This window comes from Neomonachus schauinslandi, chromosome 6 (genome assembly GCF_002201575.2).
Source record: "Neomonachus schauinslandi chromosome 6, ASM220157v2, whole genome shotgun sequence".
Taxonomy (NCBI): Eukaryota; Metazoa; Chordata; class Mammalia; order Carnivora; family Phocidae; genus Neomonachus; species Neomonachus schauinslandi.
Genome location: NC_058408.1, coordinates 47454172 through 47479346, shown reverse-complemented (window position 1 = coordinate 47479346; position 25175 = coordinate 47454172). Strand labels below are relative to the sequence as shown.

The 25175-nt window shown below is 38.6% G+C and overlaps 1 protein-coding gene across 1 annotated transcript in view; it reads left to right on the top strand.

Annotated features, from left to right (window-relative positions):
• The window catches only part of AXDND1 (axonemal dynein light chain domain containing 1), a 98536-nt gene that overhangs the window by 64855 nt on the left and 8506 nt on the right, over window positions 1-25175 (top strand). The window contains exons 18-21 of the mRNA XM_021682863.1: window positions 4609-4808; window positions 6289-6385; window positions 14677-14787; window positions 23865-23969. Of these exons, the coding sequence (XP_021538538.1) occupies window positions 4609-4808; window positions 6289-6385; window positions 14677-14787; window positions 23865-23969 (513 nt within the window). The remainder of the gene's footprint in view (window positions 1-4608; window positions 4809-6288; window positions 6386-14676; window positions 14788-23864; window positions 23970-25175) is intronic.

Here is a 25175-nt window from a genome sequence, read left to right as displayed (position 1 = left end):
CCCCCCCACCACTCCAGCAACCCTCAGTTTGTTTCCTGAGATTAATCTTATGGTTTGTCTCCCTCTCTGGTTTCATCTTGTTTCATTTTTTCCTCCCTTCCCCTATGATCCTCTGTCTTGTTTTTTAAATTCCTCATATCAGTGAGATCATATGATACTTGTCTTTCTCTGATTGACTTATTTTGCTTAGCATAATACCCTCTAGTTCGATCCACGTCATTGCAAATGGTAAGATTTCGTTTTTCTTGATGGCTGCATAATATTCCATTGTATATATATATATACCACATCTTCTTTATCCATTCATCTGTCAATGGACGTCTGGGCTCTTTCCATAGTTTGGCTATTGTGGACATTGCTGCTATAAACATTGGGGTGCATGTACCCCTTCGGATCACTACATTTGTATCTTTGGGGTAAATACCCAGTAGTGCAATTGCTGCATCATACAGTAGCTCTATTTTCAACTTTTTGAGGAACCTCCATACTGTTTTCCAGAGTGGCTGCACCAGCTTACATTCCCACCAACAGTGTAGGAGGGTTCCCCTTTCTCAGCATCCCTGCCAACATCTGTCGTTTCCTGACTTGTTAATTTTAGTCATTCTGACTGGTGTGAGGTGGTATCTCATTGAGGTTTTGATTTGGATTTCCCTGATGCTGAGCAATGTTGGGCATTTTTTCACGTGTCTGTTGGCCATTTGGATGTCTTCTTTGCAGAAATGTCTGTTCATGTCTTCTGCCCATTTCTTGATTGGATTATTTGTTCTTTGGGTGTTGAGTTTGATAAGTTCTTTATAGATTTTAGTTACTAGCCCTTTATCTGATAAAACATTTGCAAATATCTTCTCTCATTCTGTCGTTGTTTTTTGGTTTTGTTGACTGTTTCCTTTGCTCTGCAAAAGCTTTTTATCTCGATGAAATCCCAATAGTTCATTTTTGTCCTTGCTTCCCTTGCCTTTGGGGATGTTTCTCGGAAGAAGTTTCTGTGGCTGAGGTTGAAGAGGTTGCTGCCTGTGTTCTCCTCAAGGATTTTGATGGATTCCTGTCTCATATTTAGGTCTTTCATCCATTTTGAGTCTATTTTTGTGTTGAAGTAAACAACATTTTAAGATAATTTTTAGTAATAGTTAAAAAACTGATGTGAGTGAACAGGTTTTATAATTTTTTATAATCACAAGTTAATACTTAATGGTAAAGTCATTTGAAGGTCAGCTTCAGCACTTGCTTTTAAGGACTGTCATTCTGAAATGATAGCTCACAAAGAAAAATGAATCGAAATTGAAGAAGTGCCTTATTGACTGTATTTATTAAATAATAAGACTCATCCTTTAATTCCATCAGTGTTATGCAAAGGTTTCTATTAAATTGACTAGTAAAATTTTCCCTCTATTCTAATGTCAGTCAGTTGTTCTTGCTGACATTAGACGATGGAGCACTTCTACATTTTAACAAAAGATTCTCAGCCAGCTGAAACACTTTAATTGTAAGATTTTAGAACAATTAGAAACTTATTTCCAGATTTTCAAGTATATAAATTTGAAAGTTTTAGGGGCGCCTGGGTGGCTCAGTCGGTTAAGCATCTGCCTTCGGCTCAGGTCATGATCCCAGGGTCCTGGGATCGAGCCCCACATTGGGCTCCCTGCTCAGTGGGAAGCCTGCCTCTCCCTCTCCCACTCCCCCTGCTTGTGTTCCCTCTCTTGCTGTGTCTCTCTCTGGCAAATAAATAAATAAAATCTTTAAAAAAAATAAATTTGAAAGTTTTAAAAAGTGAGCTATGTGTCATTGTCAGCAGCAAAATCATACCAAGGTGGAAATTCTTCTTATCCATTTTCAAAATGACCTGCCCATAACATAAATTTCTCTTACTCATTATTAAATATCACTTATATTTTGAAGGGACAAATTATTTATGATTAAAAAAATCAGGGGCGCCTGGGTGGCTCAGTTGGTTAGGCGACTGCCTTCGGCTCAGGTCATGATCCTGGAGTCCCTGGATCGAGTCCCGCATCGGGCTCCCTGCTTGGCAGGGAGTCTGCTTCTCCCTCTGACCCTCCCCCCTCTCATGTGCTCTCTCTCATTCTCTCTCTCTTAAATAAATAAAATCTTTAAAAAAAAAAAAATCAGCTAGAAGGTAGCTAAGTAGCTACTTGTCATCCCTGACAAGATTAGTGAATTTGGAATAAGTCTTTTCCTAAAAGAAAAGCACTTAATTCATTAAAAATTCTCTTACGAATTTTTATCAGGATCACAATAAACCTCTGGTTTATTATAGAAGTTATCATACGTACTCTCTAATTACAAAGAATGCTTTCACATCTTTGCGAAAGTAAAAGATATACTTTTGTGTGTAATTTGATTCTAATTTTAAATTCACATGAATTATTGCATGTCCTAGATTCTATCATTTAATCTCTCCAATATAACTCTGAAATGAAGATAACATTTTTCTGTTTATTAGGGACAGTTCAAGGATTGATTAATATTTTATGTAAGCACAAATTAGTTCTTTCAATGACAGTACAATCCAGGGCATTGGTATAAGAAAGAACAGTTAGGAATTTATTTACTTTGAGAAGCAGCAGGGGCATATCTTATGAATGTGGGGGGGACATATCTTTTGACTTGTGAAATGGGATAACAGTCTTTTTAAACCATTCCTCGGAAGAGTTGCCCTGTTCCTGATGTGTCAATTAAGGTGTAAAAATACACTCATCAACATTGCTTTAGGTCATTAACAACCTTTCCTTCTGAGGTGGGGCGCTTGGGTTTTACTACCAGATGGGCTACCAAGTTTGATTTTTATTTGTCCCTCTAACAAACATCTATTAAGCACTTAATTCTCTGCCAAGTACTGTGTGTGGTTTTGAGGGATAAAATGATGGCCCGTGTCTTAAAGAGACGCACAGGCTAATTGAGGTCACAGATGTGCAAACTGTTATAATAGAGGTGTACAAAGTACCATAGAAACGTGGGAAAGGAGCAAATTAAAGCCAGTCGAAGTTAAAAAAACTTCTCAGAGTAGGTCATGTTTAAACCTAGAGAAGAGGACTGAGGAACTCACCAACAGAGAAAGGGGATAGAGCATTTGAAGGGTATGGTGTGCTTAGATGTTTGCATTTCATAAAGTTTTCTGTGTTTGATTTTTTGGTCCCAGCCTCCGCAAATAGCATAATGCAGAGGTTCCCAAACTTGACCGGTTCACACAGCCCTTTGTGCCTCGGTATTTTCATACTCCTAAACTAAAATAAATACCTCAGAGTTCAGTTTATTAAGTAGGTAGGTTCAAACAACTTACTAAATATTTCTGTGCTAATAACTTAGTAACTGTTTGGAAAAGTAATACACGTTAAAACACTTAAACAAGGAGGCCTTTAGACTGGGGTAGCCCTTGTGCCTGTGGTAACCTCTATAAACAAACCAAAACCAGAGTCCACGCACTTGAATCTAAGAAAACAAAACTCAGGAACTCTTCATTTTCAACTAGATTTTCTTGATTATGGAAAAATGAAACTCAAGAACAACTATTATAACAGCCAAATAACTAAATTTTCCCAAATAAGGCAAACATTTGAGTTATAGCCAATTAAATAATTTCTTTGCTCTGCTTTAGCATCTTCTCTTTTAAAATCTTTTTCCTGGCCCCTGCCAGCAGAATGCCCCTAACCATTTTTTGGTTTTGATGCTGCCTGATTCTAATCGTTTGCTCAAATAAGCTTTGTAAAATTTAATGTCTTTTTTTAAAATTTATTTTTTTTAAATTTATTTTGTCAGAGACAGAGAGAACGAGTGAGAGTGAGTGAGCACAAGCAGGGGGAGCGGCAGGCAGAGGGAGAAGCAGGCTCCCCCCCAAGCAAGGAGCCTGATGTGGGGCTCGATCCCAGGACCCTGGGATCATGACCTGAGCCGAAGTCAGATGCTTAACCAACTGAGCCACCCAGGCATCCCTAAAATTTAATGTCTTAATTTAATTTATTAGATACACATACACTGGAAAAAAAAGAACCTTTTATTTTATTCTCCTCTAATCAGAATTACTTACCAATGGAACATATGTATTTGGACATTGTACAACTTCTCTAACCTTGGAACCAGGTTGGACAGTGCCACCCTGTTGTACCTTGGTTTTCCGAAAGTACTTGTTTTTCGTTTTTTTTTTTTTAACCACACAACCATCAATAAAACCAGCTTTGCAAAGGTAAGATGTCATCAGAAGTGATACAGTGCATCTAATGTTGGAACTGTGAACTATGTCAAGTTCATGCTGTGTTGATTGATGTCACACATCACTATTACTTCCCTCAAGAATTTAAAATCCCATGGCATCCTTGACAGTTTGCTGCAGAGCCCTTCAATGCCTTGGTACACAATCGGGGAACTGCAACTTTAAGGGGTTAATACCCTTGACCAAACTAAAGAGGAGGAGGAGGGTAGTTTAATGTATAGTGAACAAAAGAACAAAATCAGAGTAGTGATGATTTGATGTCATTAAGAATGAGAGTGTTGTTAAAAGTTGGACACAGGTGTGATTTCTCTTTTTAAATTTGGTATGTTTTTCACTATTTGATTTATTTAAAATGAGTCATTTATGTTATAATCACTTTTTAACAGATGGATGAATTGCATATATCTATGATCCAGTGGATGGTAAGCTTGCTGATTTTAATGGTGCCTGACTGTACTGACCAAAACACTCTCCCAAATTTGAGGAAAGAAAGTGCTGAGAAACATGATCTAGGAGTTGCAAAGTTAGAGCTAGATGCGATTGCACTGGCCAGAAAGTTGGCGCAATATTCCAGCTATTTGAGCAGGTGAAACTATCTGGCTGTTTTATTACTATCCTTTTGAAGATTAAATGTGACATAAAGAGAGTAGATAAGGGCAAGGAGGTAGCAGCAATGAGGGACTGTTTGCAAACCTTGAAAGAAATGCTAGTTTTTCTAGTTTTTTTTTTTTTTTTTAAAGATCTTATTTATTTATTTGACAGAGAGAGGCACAGCGAGAGAGGGAACACAAGCAGGGGGAGTGGGAGAGGGAGAAGCAGGCTTCCAGCCGAGCAGGGAGCCCGATGCGGGGCTCGATGAGGGGCTCGATGCGGGGCTCGATCCCAGGACCCTGGGATCATGACCTGAGCCGAAGGCAGCGCTTAACGACTGAGCCACCCAGGCGCCCCTAGTTTTTTCTAGTTTTTAAACTAGTTTCAACACTGCCCAGTTGAAATACATGATTTTAGTGTTTTCCCAATGGCTTTAGAATTCTTTTGAACATAATGTTACCATAAGTAGGGTGGGAAGTATATGCCTGCTCGGGAGTGAGAATTAGTAAAAAGAAAACCAAATTAAACCATAAAGGCCCACTTGCTTGCATTAATAAGATATATCTTGCATGTTTGCTCATACTGGAGGGGCATTTATGAAGAAGCTTGTACTTCCTGTGTCATTCCGTGCAAAACTGAATGTACACTTATATTTCACTAAATATGTTTGGTTTCACTGAACACCAACTGAAACATCTCTTTTATTTTATTTTATTTATTTATTTATTTTTAGATTTTTAAAATTTATTTGACAGAGAGAGACATAGCGAGAGAGGAAACGCAAGCAGGGGGAGTGGGAGAGGGAGAAGCAGGCTTCCTGCTGAGCAGGGAGCCCGATGCGGGGCTCGATCCCAGGACTCTGGGATTATGACCTGAGCCAAAGGCAGACGCTTAACGACTGAGCCAGCCAGGCGCCCCAACATCTTTTATTTTAAAAATTTATTTATTTATTATCTATTTGAGAGAGAGAGCAAGCGTGAGCAGAGGGAAAGGGAGAGGGAGAACCAAGCTGAGCAGGGAGCCCGATGCGAGGTTCCATCCCAGGACCCTGAGATCACTACCTGAGCCAAAGGCAGACGCTTAACTGACAGAGCTACCCAGGTGCCCCCAAAACATCTCTTAAAAAAATTTCAGCCGAAAATCCCTTATATCTGAAAAGCTAGAAGATTCCTACCAAATACAGATGAGGTCTGAAAAATTGTAATTTATTAACTAGGAAGCATGTGTCACTAGGATTGCTTCTAATTCAGGAAGTAACTTTTATGGTCTAGCCAATTTTCTCCTTCATTTCCATTCAGTGTTACCAGTGGTCAAGAGTGAGAGGAATGGAGGGGGGGATCAGGATGAGGGTGAGAAACTGAGAGATTATTGTCAACAGTTTAATTATTATGGTAACTGAATAGGGATTTAAAACACTTACAAGAGGAGCCAACAATAAATAGATCATTCTGTGTGTGTGCTTTTTGTCCCCCCAGCTGTTGCAAAGGGCTGGTAACAGCTATGGCTCTGAATAAGGCAGGTCACTTAGAAAAAAATCCTGCTAAGGAACTTCGGGAGCTGGATGAGATGAAGGTAATAACACTATCTTGCCCTTACTTTTGTTCTGTTTGTTTTTAGCAGACGTCTTAGGTTGACTTGATTTACAACAAACTACACAAACTACACATACAATCTGATAATTTCTAAATTATGGATACACCCATAAAATGATTATGATGATAAAAAAAAGGAAAATATCTAACACACTCAAAGTTTCCTTGTACCCCTTTGTCATTTCTCCTTCCAGCCTCATCCCCTTCCCAGGCAATGTCTGATCCACTTTCCAACATCAAAGATTATTTTTCATTTTCTAGAATTTATATAAATAGAATGTATACTTTTTTGGTCTGACTTCTTTGACAAGGCATAATTATTTTGAGATTCACACAGATTGTTGCTTTTATTAAAAGTTCATGCTTTTTAGTGCTGAGTAGTATTTCATTATATGCATATACACTATCCATTCTGTGTTGATGGGCATTTGAATTGTTGCGGTTTTGATTATTGCAAACAAAGCTTCAATGCATATTTATGTACATATGCATTGCTTTCATTCCTCGAGGTTGAGCAAATACCTAGGAATGGGATGTCTAAGTCACAGTGGTATGTGTGTGTTTAACTTTTTAAGAAACTGTTAAACCAATTTCCACTCATGCCAGCAGTTGTATGCCTGTTGGTGTTGCTCGCTTCCTCACCAGCGCTCGATATGGGCTCTCATCCACAGTGGATATTACTCTGCACATTCTGTTGTGTTCTGTTATGAAACTATCTGGATTACTGCAGTTTTAGAATTTTTGAAATCCAGTAGTGTATTCTCCAAATTTGTTCTTTTTTTTTTTTTCAAAGATTTTATTTATTTATTTGAGGGAGTGAGTGAATGAGAGCAGCAGGTGGGGAAGGAGCAGAGGAAGAGGGAGAAGCAGGCTCCCCGCTGAGCAGGGAGCCCAATGCGGGGCTTGATCTCAGGACCCTGGGATCATGACCTGAGCCGAAGGCAGACACTTAACGACTGAGCCACCCAGGCGCCCCTGTTGTTCTTTTTCCAGATTGAGCAGGCTATTCTAGGTACTTTGCTTTCCATATATGAAATTTTTAAAATTAGCTTATCAGTTTCTCCAAGAAACCCTGTTGGGATTTTGATTGTGTTTACATTTTATCTATTGATCAATTTGTGAAGAATTGACATCCTGACAATATTGAGTCTTTGGATCTGTGAAGACCATATATCTTTTCATTGACTTAAGTCTTTTATTTCTTTCAACAAAGTTTTATTGTGTATAGATTGGTCTTATACAACAGTTTTTAGTGTATAGGTCTTACACATCTTTTTATTTTGAAAACAAATCTTCGATAAAGCAGAAAAGAATGTCTAATGGAAAAAAGACAGTCTCTTCAACAAATGGTGTTGGGAAAATTGGACAGCCACATGCAGAAGAATGAAACTGGACCATTTCCTTACACCACACACAAAAATAGACTCAAAATGGATGAAAGACCTAAATGTGAGACAGGAGTCCATCAAAATCCTAGAGGAGAACATAGGCAGCAACCTCTTCGACCTCAGCCGCAGAAACTTCTTCCTAGAAACATCCCCAAAGGCAAGGGAAGCAAAGGCAAAAATGAACTATTGGGACTTCATCAAGATAAAAAGCTTTTGCACAGCAAAGGGAACAGTCAACAAAACCAAAAGACAACCGACAGAATGGGAGAAGATATTTGCAAATGTCTTATCAGATAAAGGGCTATATCCAAAATCTATAAAGAACTTATCAAACTCAACACCCAAAGAACAAATAATCCAGTCAAGAAATGGGCATAAGACATGAACAGATATTTTTCCAAAGAAGACATCCAGGTGGCCAACAGACACATGAAAAAGTGCTCAACATCGCTGGGCATCAGGGAAGTCCAAATCAAAACCTCAATGAGATACCACCTCACACCAGTCAGAATGGCTAAAATTAACAAGTCAGGAAACGACAGATGTTGGCGGGGATGCTGAGAAAGGGGAACCCTCCTACACTGTTGGTGGGAATGTAAGCTGGTGCAGCCACTCTGGAAAACAGTATGGAGGTTCCTCAAAAAGTTGAAAATAGAGCTACTGTATGATGCAGCAATTGCACTACTGGGTATTTACCCCAAAGATACAAATGTAGTGATCTGAAGGGGCACCTGCACCCCAATGTTTATAGCAGCAGTGTCCACAATAGCCAAACTATGGAAAGAGCCAAGATGTCCATCAACAGATGAATGGATAAAGAAGATGTGGTATATATATACAATGGAATATTATGCAGCCATCAAAAGGAATGAAATCTTGCCATTTGCAATGACGCAGCTGGAACTGGAGGGTATTATGCTGAGCAAAATAAGTCAATCAGAGAAAGACATGTATCATACGACCTCGCTGATATGAGGAATTCTTAATCTCAGGAAACAAACTGAGGGTTGCTGGAGTGGTGGGGGGTGGGAGGGCTGGGGTGGCTTGGTGATAGACATTGGGGAGGGTATGTGCCATGGTGAGCACTGTGAATTGTGTAAGACTGATGAATCACAGACTGTACCTCTGAAACAAATAATACTGTATAAGAAGAAGATAGTAGGAAGGGAAAAATGAAGGGGGGGAAATCGGAGGGGGAGATGAACCATGAGAGACTATGGACTCTGAGAAACAAACTGCGGGTTCTAGAGGGGAGGGGGGTGGGACGATGGGTTAGCCTGGTGATGGGTATTAAAGAGGGCATGTACTGAATGGAACACTGAGTGTTATATGCAAATAATGAATCGTGGAACACTACATCAAAAACTAATGATGTAATGTATGGTGATTAACATAACATAATAAAAAAAGAATTCATTTTTTTATTTGCGAGAGAGAGCGCATGAGAGAGAGAGCGAGGGCACAAGCAGACGGGAAGAGTAGAGGGAGAAGCAGGCTCCCCATGGAGCAGGGAGCCCTACATGGGGCTCGATCCCAGGATTCCGGGATCATGACCTGAGCTGACGGCAGACGCTTAACCAACTGAGCCACCCAGGTGCTGCTACACATCTTTTTTCAGATTGATCCCTATGTAATTCATATTTTGGTACTATTATAAGTATTTCATTTGTTTTTTTTTTTTAGTAAGTGATTCATTTGTAATTTCAATTTCTGATTATTCATTGCTAATATATAGAATTATAATTGATTTTTAAAATATATTGATTTCATATCCTGTGATCTTGCTGAACTTATTTTTTTAAGCAGTTTTTTCCCATTTAGAATCTTTAGACTTTTCTCTGTACACAGTCATGGCATCTGAAGATAGGAGCAGTCTTCTCTCTTCCTTCCAATCTGTATGCCTTTTATTTATTTTTCTTGCCTTTTGCACTACGTAGACTCTCCAGTACCAGGTTGAATAAAAGTGGTGAAAGCTGATATCTTTGCCTTGTCTGTCTTAGGGGAAAAGTATTTATTCTGTCATCCTTAAGTATAACCGTGGCTGTAGGTGTTTCACAGATGCCCTTTATCAGGTTGAGGAAGTTCCTTTTTAGTCCATGTTTGCTGAAAAAGCTTCTTAAAGATTTTTATTTATTTATTTACTTTCAAGGGGGTGGGGGAGAGGGAGCCAGCGTGTGAGCGGGGGGGGGGGGGGGGGGCAGGGGGGTGGGAGAGGGAAGGGAAGAATCCCAAGCTGACTCTGCGCTGAGCATAGAGCTCAATGTGGGGCTCAAGCTTATGACCCCGAGATCATGACCTGAGTTGAAACCAAGAGTCTAACGCTTAAGTGACTGAGCCACCCAGGTGCCCCTGAAAAAACTTTTTAAAGTCAAAGATGATTGTTGGATTTTTTCAAATCCTTTTTTGCATTGAATGAGTTGATCATATGAGTTGTGCTTTTTAGTTTGCTAATATGGTGAATTCCAGTAGTCCCCCCTTATCCACAGTTCCACTTTCCACCTTTTCAGTTACCCACGGCCCAACACAGCCCAGCACAGTAGATGGTCCTCCTACTGAGGTAGCATCACAAGGTCACATGTCTGTGTCATTCCCCTCACTTCATCTCATCACATAGGCATTTATCACATCATCACAAGAAGGATGAGTACAGTACAGTAAGATGTTTAGAGAGAGAGAGAGCACATTCACATACTTTTATTACAGTATATTGTTATAATTGTTCTATTTTATTATTTGTTATTAATCTTTTACTGTGTCCTTCATTATACATAACATATAGGAAAAAACGTAGTTTATGTAGGGTTTGGTACTATTTGTGGTTTCAGGCATCCACTGGGGGTCCTGGAACATATCCCCCATGGATAAGGGGGAGGCTACTGTACCTTGATGGATTTTTGAATTGAACATTAAACCAACCTTGCATCCCTAGGATAAACCTCACTTGATCATGATATATTATCTTTTTTATATGTTGCAAAATTCAGTTTGTTAGTTTTGTTTAGAATTTTTGCATTGACGTTCATGAGGGATATTGATTATGTGGTTTTGTTTTCTAATACCTTTGTTTGGTTTTGATATCAGGGTAATGCTGGCCTCTTAGAAGGAGTCTTCTATTTTCTGGAACAATTTGTGTAGAATTGTGTATTTCTTCCTTAAATGTTCGGTAGAATTCATCAGTGAAGCCATCTGGGCTCTGTGGGAAGGTTGTGAACTACAAAAATAGAGCAATTCAGATAAAAGGCTATCTAATTTCCTCAATAGATTCAAGGAAATGTCTTTATTAGATATAAGGCTATGATCTTTTTCTTCTTGAGTAAGCTCAGTGGCTTTGGTTTTATAAGGAATTTGTGATTTCATCTCAGTTGTTTCGTTTATTGACATAGTTCATAATATTCTCTTATTATCCTTTAATAATGATAGGATGTGCACACTCTTCTTCCTGTTGTTGAAATTTTGTGTCTTCTCTCTCTTTGTCCTCGTCAGTCTACAAAAAGAGTTATCATTTTTCTTGATCTCAAAAACCAGCTTTTGGTCTCATTGATTTTTTTTCTGTTTTCTATTTACTTAATTTCCAGTCTGGTCCTTATTATTTCCTTTTTTTTCTACTTCTTTAGGTTTAATTTGCTCTCTTTTCTAGTTTCATATGGTATAGCTGAGATCATGATTTCAGACCGTGGATAGACAGTGGAATGGATAAATACATTATGGTATATAAGGACTTGCCTATAGGGTACAGGTAACGTTCTCTTCTCTAGCCTATGTGATGTTCATGACTGTTCTTATTAAATTCTACATATGTATTTTATGTCTTACATATGGGATAGGTCTCACTATTTTTAAAAATTAGGTTGTAAGGGGTGCCTGGGTGGCTCAGTCGTTAAGCGTCTGCCTTTGGCTCGGGTTGTGATCCCAGGGTCCTGGGATTGAGCCCCGCGTCGCTCCGCGGGGAGCCTGCTTCTCCCTCTCCCACTCCCCCTCTGTCTCTCTGTCAGAAAAATAAATAAAAAATAAAATCTTTAAAACAAATTAGGTTGTAAAATAATTTATGTGCACCATCTTACTAATTTCAGAATCTCTAGGAGATGGAGACTTTTCTAGGAAAAAAATTAAGTAACATTAACACACCTACTGATTTCCCCCCCCCCCATCAGAAGTCTTATGGTAGTATTTTCAATATCTCAGAAGTTTATAAGAAAATGACTAGGATCTGGTTCACATTATACAAATTCAACTAGAAAATAGTTTATTTCTCATGAATGATGAATTAACTCTGAAGAAATAAGATTTCAAAAATATTGTTACTATTTTCAAAATTAACTAACTCTTTGATCTGTGGTACAATAAAGTTAAATAATATATGCTTCAGTTTTGTAGCTGGAAGGATCCTTAGGGGCAGTGGTATGATGGCGATTCACAGTGGCAAGCAAGAGCTGACTGTGCACACCCGTTCCCAGCTCCACATTTAGTGATAACATACTGAATTGATGAATACCATTGAAACTGCCACAGTGGGAATGTGTATGCTATGGAAATCAGCAAATGCTACAAATTAGGACACCCCACCCCACAAGATGGCTTTTGCCAGTTCCCCACTGCATAAGGGTCACCTGGAGTAAACCAACAACCTCATTTTTTAAAAAAGATTTTATTTATTTTTTTGACACAGGGAGAGAGAGAGCACAATCGGGGAGCGGCAGGCAGAAGGAGAGGGCGAAGCAGGCTCCCCACTGAGCAGGGAGCCTGATGCGGGGTTTGATCCCAACCCTGGGATTGTGACCTGAGCCAAAGGCAGATGCTCAACCGACTGAGCCACCCAGGCGCCCTCAACCTCATTTGTTTTTAGTAAATAGAAGACTTTTAAGGATTTACTCAAGAAGTCAACCAATTAGATGAACTTAGGACTAGAACCCAATACTTTCACATCCCTTGTTTGATCCTCTTTCTGATATGCAGTAAGACATCATCCTAACCCTTGAATCCAGAATTGAAATTTATCAGTGACACTAATGAAGCTGTGCTAAACTTACTCAACCCCCATAGGCTTCAGTTTCCTTATCTAGAACATAAGGTTTTAGATTGGATTTCTAAAATTTTGTGGCTCTGACATTTCATAATAATTCCACAATTAGAATTAAGTCTAATAATGAGAAAAATATAAGACATATTACAGTTCTGAATGGTTGATTTCAGGAACCTAAGTGGGTCATTATTTCACCACACAGTACAGTTTTTTGATGATTAAGGTGACCAGATCTCCATCCCCAGAGAGGATAATGTTTCCTAGTTTACTCTGCTGTTATTCACTAATAAGGAATTACATCTCTTTTAAACATGGAAGCCTGATCTGAGATGTTCAGAGATCTTGGTTAAGTGAATGTAGTGTTACTATACACTTTAGGTGGATGAGATCTGCTGTAGACCTTTCCTGTATCTCAGCAGATATGGGGTGAGCACCTTTTTCAAAACAGTGCTGCCGCTGCTTCTTTTTTTAAATAGACTCCATGTGGAGCCCAGTGTGGGGCTTGAACTCATGACCCTCACATCAAGACCTGAGTTGAGATCAAGAGTCAGACGCTTAACTGACTGAGCCACCCAGGCACTGCCCCCAAAACAGTGCTTCCAATCTTTATTCATTTTAATGGAGGTGGGGGAGTAATATTTTTGTAGTAGTTAAAAGCCCATAGCACCTGGATTAGAGTCCAAGTGCCATGCTTAACTATATATATATGACCTTGGGCAAGATGTTCAACTGCTCTGTTCTTCAGTTTCTTCATCTAAAAAAATGAGAATGACAGTAGTACATATTTCCATTCTCATCACAAGAAAAAAAATTGTAACTATATATGGTGACAGGTACTAACTAGACTTATTGTAGTGATCATGTTGCAATATACACAAATATTAAATCATTATGTTGTTCACCTGAAACTAATGTTATTTCTTTTTTGTGTGTGTGTGTTTTGGGGTTAATGCATTTTTTAAGATTTTAATTTTTTTTTAAATTAAATTTTTAATTCAATTCCAGTTAACATACAGTGTTATATTAGTTTCGGGTGTACAATATAGTGATTCAACAATTCCATACAACACCCTGTGCTCATCACAAGTGCTCTCCTTCATCCCCATCATGTATTTCACCCATCCCCCCCCCCCACCTCCCCTGTGGTAACCATCAGTTTGTTCTCAATATAATGTTATTTCAGTTATACCTCAAAAATAATAGCATATATTTCATTTTTTAAAAAGATTTCATTTATTCATTTGACAGCACAAGCAGGGGAAGTGGAGGCTGAGGGAGAGGGAGAAGCAGGCTCCCCGCTGAGCAGGGAGCCTGATGTGGGGCTTGATCCCAGGACCCTGGGATCATGACCCTAGTCAAAGGCAGACGCTTAACCGACTGAGCCATTCAGGCGCCCCATAATAGCACATATTTCCATACTGAAGATCAAATGAGTTAATATTGCACATGCTTAGAACAGAATCTGGCATATAATTAATGCCATGTAAATGTGGGCTATTTTTATTGTTCTTGTTATGCAATCCCAGTTGACCTGGTCAGTTGTGAACCATTTGTTGGGACAGACCGTTTGCCCATAATAAATCCAGCAATCTTTCTTCATCTTGTTTTATGGCACTTCACTGCTCCTTGTCCCAATATGACCCAGATCTCAAACTCTATTGATAAGAGATGATATGATTTTAGATCTGTATTCATAGAGAATTATTTCTGCACAAATCTTTGAACTGAAGTGATAACAAGTTAATTGAATGGAGTTGTATTTAGAAGAGTTGCACTTAGTAGCTCCTCAATAGAAGTGAGTGAATAAATGAGTTGGTATAATCTGTTTTTTCTGCTTAATAATTATCTTTTCTCTTTCCTCAGAGAGAATGTTATGAGTGGATCACCACATGTTCTCACCTCCTTTCTGGGATCAAAGGCAGAAAAATAAAGTTACTGACAAAGGAAGAAAAAGAACACCTACTTGGAGAAGAGGTATTTGCTGTGTGTTGGCCCTGATCATTATTCTGGTTCTTCCTGTATTTCACCCCCCCCACCCCCATATATTTCAATAGGTAAGGATTCAGTGACTTTTTCCAATTCATATTCTGAGTCCTCATTTATTTACCCTACCTGAAGAGAATTTTGCCCCTGACCTAGAGCATTGGCAGCTCTTCTCCCTTCTTTTTTTTTAAGATTTTATTTATTTATTTGACAGAGGAAGACACAGCGAGAGAGGGAACACAAGCAGGGGAAGTGGGGGAGGGAGAAGCAGGCTTCCCGCAGAGCAGGGAGCCCAGATGCGGGGCTCGATCCCAGGACCCTGAGATCATGACCTGAGCTGAAGGCAGACGCTTAACCGACTGAGCCACCCAGGCGCCTCAGCTCTTCTCCCTTCTGAGGGAAAGAATCATCCATCTAAGCATCTCGTCTCACTTTCTTAGAGGATGATTTTGTTTCATCCTTCATAAAGGAAAGGATGGCTTTCGGAGGGGGAGCTGCCTGCCACTTCCTGAGGCATGTCCTTAGACTTGTCTGCTTCTGCGTACACTTCCTCCTCCCCTCCAAGCTCGGTCTTCCCATTTAAGGTTATTTCTTCCTTTGAGCACCTAATCCCAGCCCACTGTCCTCTCTCTTTTGTATCTTCAATGTCTTCCTCTCTAGTAGTTCCATTGTGTCGATATATAAACAATCTATAAGCATGGCCATTGCTTTCATTCTAAAAGATCCCTTGAGCATGTCTTTTTCTCTACTACTTCATTCTCTCCTTCCTATCACAATCATTTCTCTTAAAATGCTGAAACTATTGCAAGGTACTGTAATGATTCCTTATTGTCAGATCCAAGGAACCCCAATGCCATATTTAACTTGACTTCTCTGTAGCATTTGACCCTGTTGACTAGTCGTTCACTCCTTTTGTAATCTCTCCTCACAAGACAAAAATTTTTTCTCCTACTTTTTTATTTCTTTTCACTCTCCTTTTGGTCTTCCTCCACTGCCTGTCTCTTAAATGTTGATATTCTGTCCTTGACTTGCTTTTACTTTTTATTCTACACCCCACACATGACTGTGCTAATCCAGTGGTATTAACTACCACTGTTTACCGAGGATCCCAAATTAATGAATATCCTGTGCTTCATGGCAATCACAAATGTTTAGTTTTACTTCAGTCTGTTTGAAGGAGTTGGTTTCCAGTAAAGACTGAAGAAGCCCGCATCGCTATCAGAGCTGTGAACTGTGGAGGAGAGATGTGATGGCATCTCTGTCAGTGCTCTAGGGTCTGCCGGAGTGGTGGGGCGGGGGTGCTTCTACCTACACACATGTGGGACTTTTATCTTACATTTAAACACTGAAGAAACACCACCTTTCTAAATTATACATCTTTTACAAATGCTTATTTTTCTTTGCTGCCCAGATCTTGGCCAGAATTATTTTGAATTAATCACTGAATGATTTCATCAACATTAGAAGTCTTAAATTACATGGGGCACCTGGGTGGCTCTGTCGGTTAAGTGTCTGACTCTTGGTTTTGCCTCAGGTCATGATCTCAGGGTTGTGAGATGGAGCCCCGCATCGGGCTCCATCCTGGGCATGGAGCTTGCTTAAGATTCTCTCTCTCTCCCTCTGCCCCCCACCCCATGAGCTCTCTCTCTCAAAAAAGAAAAAAAAAAAATTACCAGTATAATTTTAGAAAATTAAGTACCACAGACATGATCTTGGCTACACAACAGATCTATGAAAAAATTAAATTAGAGAACTATACAGAATCATAGAAACTTAAGAACAGAAAGGATTTTTTTTTTTAAGATTTTATTTATTTATTTGACAGAGAATGAGACAGTGTGAGAGGGAACACAAGCAGGGGGAGAGGGAGAGGGAGAAGCAGGCTTCCCATGGAGCAGGGAGCCCAGTGTGGGGCTTGATCCCAGGACGCTGGGATCATGACCTGAGCTGAAGGCAGACGCTTAACCACTGAGCCACCCAGGCGCCCCAAGAACAGAAAGGATTTTAAGGGAGATTGAATTCAGCAAAACATCTGATGCGTGAATCAGATGTATAATACCCACCCTTGATCATTATGCCTATGTTTGAGTATCTGAAGCGGCAGAGACCTACTTTCAGAATTAGCCCATTTGTTTTGGTGACCACTGACTATTATAATGTTATTTTTTCTATTGAACTAGATGAAATATGTTTCCTTGTAACTTTTTCTACTCACTGGTCCTTGTTTAGACTTTTGGGTTGATATGAACAAGGCTGATTTGTCTTCCACATTATAGTATTTACAACATTCCATGTTTTAGTGTTTTCCAGCATTTGAAAATAGCTATATTCAACCTAAGTCTGTTTCTGAAATTTCTGTTATTTTCTATTAATCTATCTCTTCATGGGTCATCACCACAATATTTTAGTTTTTGAGGCGCCATTGTGCATTTTCATATCTGGCTGGGCCAGTCCTCCTCACTGATCTTCTTCAGGGGTTTCATCCCTATGCTTGCTTATTTATTCTTCTATGTAACTGTAATCTACCTCTGGGAAAATATGAGTTTTAAAGACTGGGGTAATACTAAATTTATATATTAACTTAGAGCAGAGATAATTATGTTGTCAAGTTGTCCTATCCAAAAATATAGGATATCTACTTTAAATGCCTTTAAATGTTTTATGGTTTACTCATTTTGCACATTTCTTGTAAGGTTTATGCCTGAGTATTTCATTTTATTTTTAAAAGGTTTTATTTATTTAAGTAGTCTCTATAATCAACATGGGGCTCAAACTCACAACCCCGAGACCAAGCCAGGCACCCCCATTTTTTGCTATTTTAAATAGGATCTTCTTTACCATTGTATCTTCTAACTGGTAACTGTGTATATGTTATTGATTTATGTATTTTTATTTTATATTCTGTGACTTTACTAAATTATCTTATTGTTTTTAGTCATTTTTCAATAGATTCTTTTGGGGTCTCCAGATATTTAATCAAATCATCTACAGATAGATAATTTTACCCTTTCTTTCAATTATTATGCCTCTAATTTCTTTTTCTTGTCTAACTGCAATGACTAATTCTCCCAATTTGGTGTTAAATAGTAGTGGCAATATCAAGCATCCTCTTCTTATTTATGACTTTAGCAGGAATGCCTTTAGTGATTGGAGTTGATTTTTTGTTTAATTTGTTTATTGTTCCTTCAGATATCTCAGATCTACCCGAGGTCACTTTCCTTCTGCCTTAAGCTTTAAATTTTTCTTTAGTGAGGATTTACTGGAGGCAAACTTATTTTTTTTTTGTCTGAAAATGTCTTTATTTCACCCTCACTCTTAACAATTTTTGTGGGGTATACAATTCTAGGATGATACTATTTCCTCCCCGCCCATTGATGATACTATTTCTACAGTTTTCTGGATTTTATTGTTACCAAACTGACAGTTGAGAATTCAGCTGTCAGTTCTTTGAAGTTAATCCCTCTCTTCTCTTTGGCTACTTTTAAGATCTTTATGTCTTTCTGTTGAATCACAGATCTGTACCTCTGAAACAAATAATGCAATATATGTTAAGAAAAAAAAAAAAGAAGAAGATAGTAGGAGGGGAAGAATGAAGGGGGGGAAATCGGAGGGGGAGACGAACCATGAGAGACGATGGACTCTGAAAAACAAACTGAGGGTTCTAGAGGGGAGGGGGTGGGAGGATGGGTTAGCCTGGTGATGGGTATTAAAGAGGGCACGTTCTGCATGGAGCACTGGGTGTTATGCACAGACAATGAATCATGGAACACTACATCAAAAACTAATGATGTAATGTATGGTGATTAACATAACAATAAAAAAGTAAAAAAAAAGATCTTTATGTCTTTGGCATTTTGCAGTTTCACTCTGATATATGTGGATGTGGAATTCCTTTTCTTTTTAAATTTTGCTGGGGATTCTTTTGGTTTCCTAAATCTTTGACTTGGTATCTTTCATTAGATATGGAAAATTCTGTTATCTCTTCAAATACTGTCTCTACTATGTTTGCTCTCTCCTTTCTTTCTGGAACTCTGAATGGATATATATTGAAATCTATCCCCATGTCTTTTAACCTTACTTCATATTTTTCTTTGCTTCTGCATTGCATCCTGAATAATTTCTTCTGGTTTACCTTCCTGTTCACTAATCTTCTATTAAACCTTTCTGTTCAGTTTTTAAATTTAATTGTTAAAGTTCTGTTTGGTTCTTTTTCAAGTCTGATCATTCTTGTAATCTTTCTGTCTTTATTCATATTTTTAATCTCTTCTTTAAACAGGTTAAATATAACTTTGTAGTTATATTTTGATAATTCTAATATATATCTGTATAAGAATGTTAATTATAGGGCGCCTGGGTGGCTCAGTTGGTTAAGTGACTTGCCTTTGGCTAGGATTATGATCCCAGGGTCCTGGGATCAAGTCCCACATCGGGCTCCCCCTGCTCTGTGGGGAGCCTGCTTCTTCCTCTGCCTCTGCCCCTCCCCCCTGCTCATGTTCTCTTTCTGTCAAATAATTAAATAAATAAATAAAATCTTAAAAAAAGAATGTTAATTATAAAACTGGACAGCTACATGCAAAAGAATGAGACTGGACCACTTTCTTACACCATACACAAAAATAAATTCAAAATGGATTAAAGACCTAAATGTGAGACCTGAAACCATAAAACTCCTAGCAGAGGGCACATGCAGTAATTTCTCCAACATCCACTGTAGCAACATTTTCATAGATACGTCTCCTAAGGCAAGGGAAACAAAAGCAAAAATGAACTGTTGGGACTACATCAAAATAAAAAGCTTCTGCACAGCAAAGGGAACAATCAACAAAACTAAATGAGAAGTACTGAATAGGAGAAGATATTTGCAAATGACATATCTGATAAAGGGTTAGTGTCCTAAATATATGAAGAACTATAATTCAATGCCAAAAAACCAAATAATCCAATTAGAAAATGGGCAGAAGACATAAACAGACATTTCTCCAAAGAAGACATCCAGATGTCCAACAGACACATGAAAAGATGCTCAATTTGACTCATCATCAGGGAAATGCAAATCAAAACCACAATGGGATATCACTTCACACTTGTCAGAATGGCTAAAATAAAAAACACAAGGAACAAGAAGTGTTGGCAAGGATGTGGAGAAAAAGGAACTCTTGTGCCCTGCTAGTAGGAAGGCAAACTGGTGCAGCCACTGTGGAAAACAGTATGGAGGTTCCTCAAAAAGCAAGACTTAAGGTTCCTTAAAAACAAGACTACTATGTGATCCAGTATTCCCACTACTGGGTATTTAACCAAAGAATATGAAAACACTAACTCGAAAAGTTATATGAACCCTTATGTTTATTGCAGCATTATTTATAATAGCCAAACTATGGAAGCAGCCCAAGTGTCCATCGATAGATGAATGGATAAAGATGATGTACACGCACACGCACACACACACACACACACACACAGGACTATTACTCAGCCATAAAAAAGAATGAAATCTTGCCATTTGCAACAACATGGATAAATCTAGAGAGTATAATGCTAAGTGAAATAAGCCAGTCAGAGAAGGACAAATACCACATGATTTCACTCTTACATGAAATTTAAGAAACAAATGAACAAAGGAAAAAGAGATTAAAAAACAGATTGTTAATTATAGAGAACAAACTGATAGTTGTCAGAGGGGAGGTGGGTCGGTGGGGAATAGGTGAAATAGGTGAAGGGGATTAAGAGTACACTTATCACGATGAGCACTGAGTAATGCATAGGATTGTTGAATCACTATATTGTAATATAACACTGTATGTTAATTATACTGGAATTAAATAAATAGATAAATAAAAAAGAATGCTAAATACAGCATTATTTATAGTAGCAAAATACAGATCTTCCTTGACTTATGTTGGGGTTATGTCCCAATAAACCCACTGTAAGTTGAAAATATTGTAAGTCGAAAATGTATTTAATACATTTAACTTACCGCACATCATAGCTTAGCCTGGCCTATCTTCAACGTGCTTTGAACACTTACATTAGCCTACAGTTGGGTAAAATCATCTAACACAAAGACCATTTTATAAGAAAATGTTGAATATCTCATGTAATTTATTTTTTTGTTCATTTTAAAAATTTATTTATTTGAGGGGAGAGAGGCAGAGGGAGAGAATCTTTCAGACAGACTCACTGCTGAGTGTGGAGCCCGACCCCAAGACCCCTGAGGTCATGACCTAAGTGGAAACCAAGAGTCCATGCTCAACCAACTGAGTCACGCAGGTGCCGCTGAATAGCTCATGTAATTTATTGAATACTGTATTGAAAGTGAAAAACAGAATGGTTGTAAGTGTATCAGTTGGTTACTCTTGTGATCATGAGGCTGACTAGAAGTTGTGGGTCACTGCCACTGCCCAGAATCATGAAAGAGAGTTGAACCACGTATTGTTAGCCTGGGAAAAGATTAAAATTCAAAATTCAAATGACAGTTTCTACTGAATGTGGATCATTTTTGTACCATTGTAAAGTTGAAAAAATTTTAAGTCAAACCATCATAAGTCAGGGACCATCTGACTTACAGTTTATACCATAATTTATTTATGCATTTTCCTATTGTAGATATTGAACTTATTATTAGCTTGTTTTATACACGTCATTGCCATAAACTGAAGGACATTTTTCAGTCAGTATTTGTGTAGACTCGTTTGAGGTATTCAACACTGTTGAATCCTTCTTTCTCTTCTTTTGACTTTCCTGGTGGCTTTGTCAGACTTCTGACACAACTTCTGGCCTTCTGTGCAGACTTGTCTTTCTTCCCTAGTCTTGTATGTGACTAAGTTCCTGTCCTAAGCCCTCATCCTCCAGCAACTCCACAACTTCTCCTTTGGTGATATAATTTACTTTCTTGGCTTCAACTAAATGCAAATAACTGTGAAATGATTATCTTTAGCCCAAATGCCTCCATCTAAACTCTATATCTGTGTATTTAGCTACTTACTGAATATTTCCACTTAGATATATTAGTGGTACCTTAAAGTCACATAGCCTAGTCTGAACTCATCTATTTTCCCAAAGCTGCTTATGCAACTTTGTTCATTTTCTCTGTGAATGGCATTATCATCTATGTAGTGGCCTAAACCATTCACCAGGTATCATTCAAGATGCTTCCTTTCCCTAGGCATCCCATATCAATCTAATCACTCCAGCACTGAGAGTTAACTCCTAAATATCTCTTGAATCCTTCTCCTCCTCTTCATTCCTGCAACCCTATGTTGTTCGTTCTCTACTCTTGTCTTCTTCCCACTCTTCCTCCCTCTCTCCCTTCTTTCTCTTTAAATCTACTCTCCTGCTGCTAGAGTGATTGTTTTAAAATGCAAAACAGATCAATTTATTAGTACTTCATTGCCTTCAGGATAAAATCCAGTTTCCCTGGAATGACACTCTAGCCCTTCCTCTATGACTGTGCTCCTGTCCATCTGCCCCTAAGTTTCTATCCTACTAACTACTTTTGTTCTCAAGAGCCAGTCATGCCCATGCATCATCCTTTGCCTAGAATCGTGCTTTTTTCCCTTACTCATCCTTCAAGAAGAAACTGAGACATTGTGTCCTCCAGGAAACCTTCCTGACCAATCCTCTCTTTCCACTACCACATCCATTACCACATCCACTACCATAGATTAGGTGCTTCTACCGTGTGACTATATGTATCCATAGCATTTTCTTGTCCACTAAATTGTTAAGCTTCTTAAGACAGGGGCTATTCTTTTTTTAAAATTTAAATTCAGTTAATTAACTTACAATGTATTATTTGTTTCAGGGGTATAGGTCTGTGATTCATCAGTTTATATAATACCCAATGCTCATTACAACACATACCCTCCCCAATGTCCATCACCCAGTTACCCCATTCCCCTACCCCCCTCCCCTCCAGCAAACCTCAGTTTGTTTCCTATGATTAAGAGTCTCTTATGGTTTTTCTCCCTCTCTGGTTTCCTCTTGTTTCATTTTTTTCCTCTCTTCCCTGTGATCCTCTGCTTTGTTTCTTAAATTTCACATATCAGTGAGATCATATGATAATTGTCTTTCTCTGATTGACTTATTTCCCTTAGCATAATACCCTCTAGTTCCATCCATGTCATTGCAAATGGCAAGATTTCATTTTTGATGGCTGTGTAATATTCCACCATCTATCTATCTATCTATCTATCTATCTATCTATCTATCTATCTCATATCTTCTTTATCCATTCATCTGTCAATGGACATCTGGGTTCTTTCCATAGTTTGGCTATTGTGGACATTGCTGCTATAAACACTGGGGTGCAGGTGCCCCTTTAGATCACTAAATTACCACTAGATAATTTAGATCGTTATCTTTGGGGTAAATTCCCATAGTGCAATTGCTGGGTCATAGGAGGACAGGGGCTATTCTTTTTTTTTTCTTATTATTATTATGTTATGTTAATCACCATACATTACATCATTAGTTTTTGATGTAGTGTTCCATGATTCATTGTTTGCTTATAACACCCAGTGCTCCATGCAGAACGTGCCCTCTTTAATATCCATCACCAGGCTAACCCATCCTCCCACCCTCCTCCCGTCCAGAACCCTCAGTTTGTTTCTCAGAGTCCATCATCTCTCATGGTTCGTCTCCCCCTCCAATTCCCCCCCTTCATTCTTCCCCTCCTGCTATCTTCTTCTTCTTCTTCTTTTTTTTTTTTAACATATAATGTATTATTTGCTTCAGAGGTACATATCTGTGATTCAACAGTCTTGCACAATTCACAGCGCTCACCATAGCACATACCCTCCCCAATGTCTGTCTCCCAGCCACCCCATCCCTCCCACCCCCCACCACTCCAGCAACCCTCAGTTTGTTTCCTGAGATTAAGAATTCCTCGTATCAGTGAGGTCATATGATACAGGACAGAGGCTATTCTTATTACCCTTTTTGTCATTATCCCTATCACAGTGTCCAGTTGCAATATTAGTGCTCATTAAATTTTTGAATGAATGATTAGTATATACTAAAAATTATTAATATACACTAAACTATAATTGTACTATTGTTTTATCTCACAGGATTTTATAAAAGAATTAATTGAACCTGACATAGACAGGCCTTCTAGAGAGGAGGAAGAAGAAAGTATGGAGGATAATTTTAAGATGCAAAGGGAAGAAGAGGAGGTAAGATGATTTAGTATTATATTTTCCTTTCCCTTTATATTTTTAAGGAATATATATATAGGTACTGAGGTGCCTGGGTGGCTCAGTTGGTTAAGCATCTGACTCTTGATTTCAGCTCAGGTCATGATCTCAGGGTCATGAGATCAAGACCCATGTTGGGCTCCATGCTCAGTGCAATCTGCTTGAGATTCTCTCTCTCTCTCCTTCTCCCTCTGCCCCTCCCCACACTCACATTCTCTAAATAAATAAATAAATAAATAAAATAAAAAAAGAATATATATAGGTACTATTGAAAATAGAAATAGGTCATCTGGAATAAACACCCTAGCTCCCTTCCTTTCTTCATATAGATTTAACCATACCTGAGACACCCTTGTCTCTTTATTTTCCAGGGTAGGGGTGTCCTTTTCCTTTTCAAAATCTAGTCACTTCCCATCAGCCTCATTCACCCCTGTACTCCTGTTACCTACACAATCTACCTCTCATCCTGATGCTGTTTCTTTGTCCTTTCATTACCAGATTTTTCAAATAGTAATTTAAACTCTATGTGTTTACTTTTTCTTTTTCTTTTTTTTAAGTAGACTCCAACATGGGGCTTGAACTCATGACTCTGAGATGAAGACCTGAGCTGAGATCAAGAGTCAGATGCTCAACTGTCTGAGCCACCCAGGCGCCCCTGTGTCCACTTCTTCAGTTCCCATTCTGGGCTACCTTTCCCCTCCTCCCAGATCCATCTCCACATCTTCTTTCTCCTTACCTTGTCTGTATGCCTGCGGGGCATTCGTAGTAATAAAACCCTTCCTGGGGTACTTATAATAATACTAATAACAATCCTAAAAATACAATGATAACTACCAGTAACTGAGTCCCTACTGTGAGCTACATGTTCTGCATGTGTTACCTCTCATCTATACCACACAACTTCAAGGTAAAAATTATTGCCCCATTTTACAGATAAGAAAACTGAAGCTCAGAAAGGTCGACTTGACTTACCCTAAGTCAGAAAGCTGTGAGTGGCAGAACCAGTGTTCAAACCTAGATTAGTCTGGCATAAGAACCCTTGCTGATTCCTGGATTGACTACTACTGTCCTTGGCTCTCGGAACTCAAGATCACCTAACACTCTCTAGACTGTCTTAACTTCCTTCCCTGATGTTTCTTCTCTGTGAATAGTTTAAATGTTGGCATGATCCCAGGCTGTGACCTA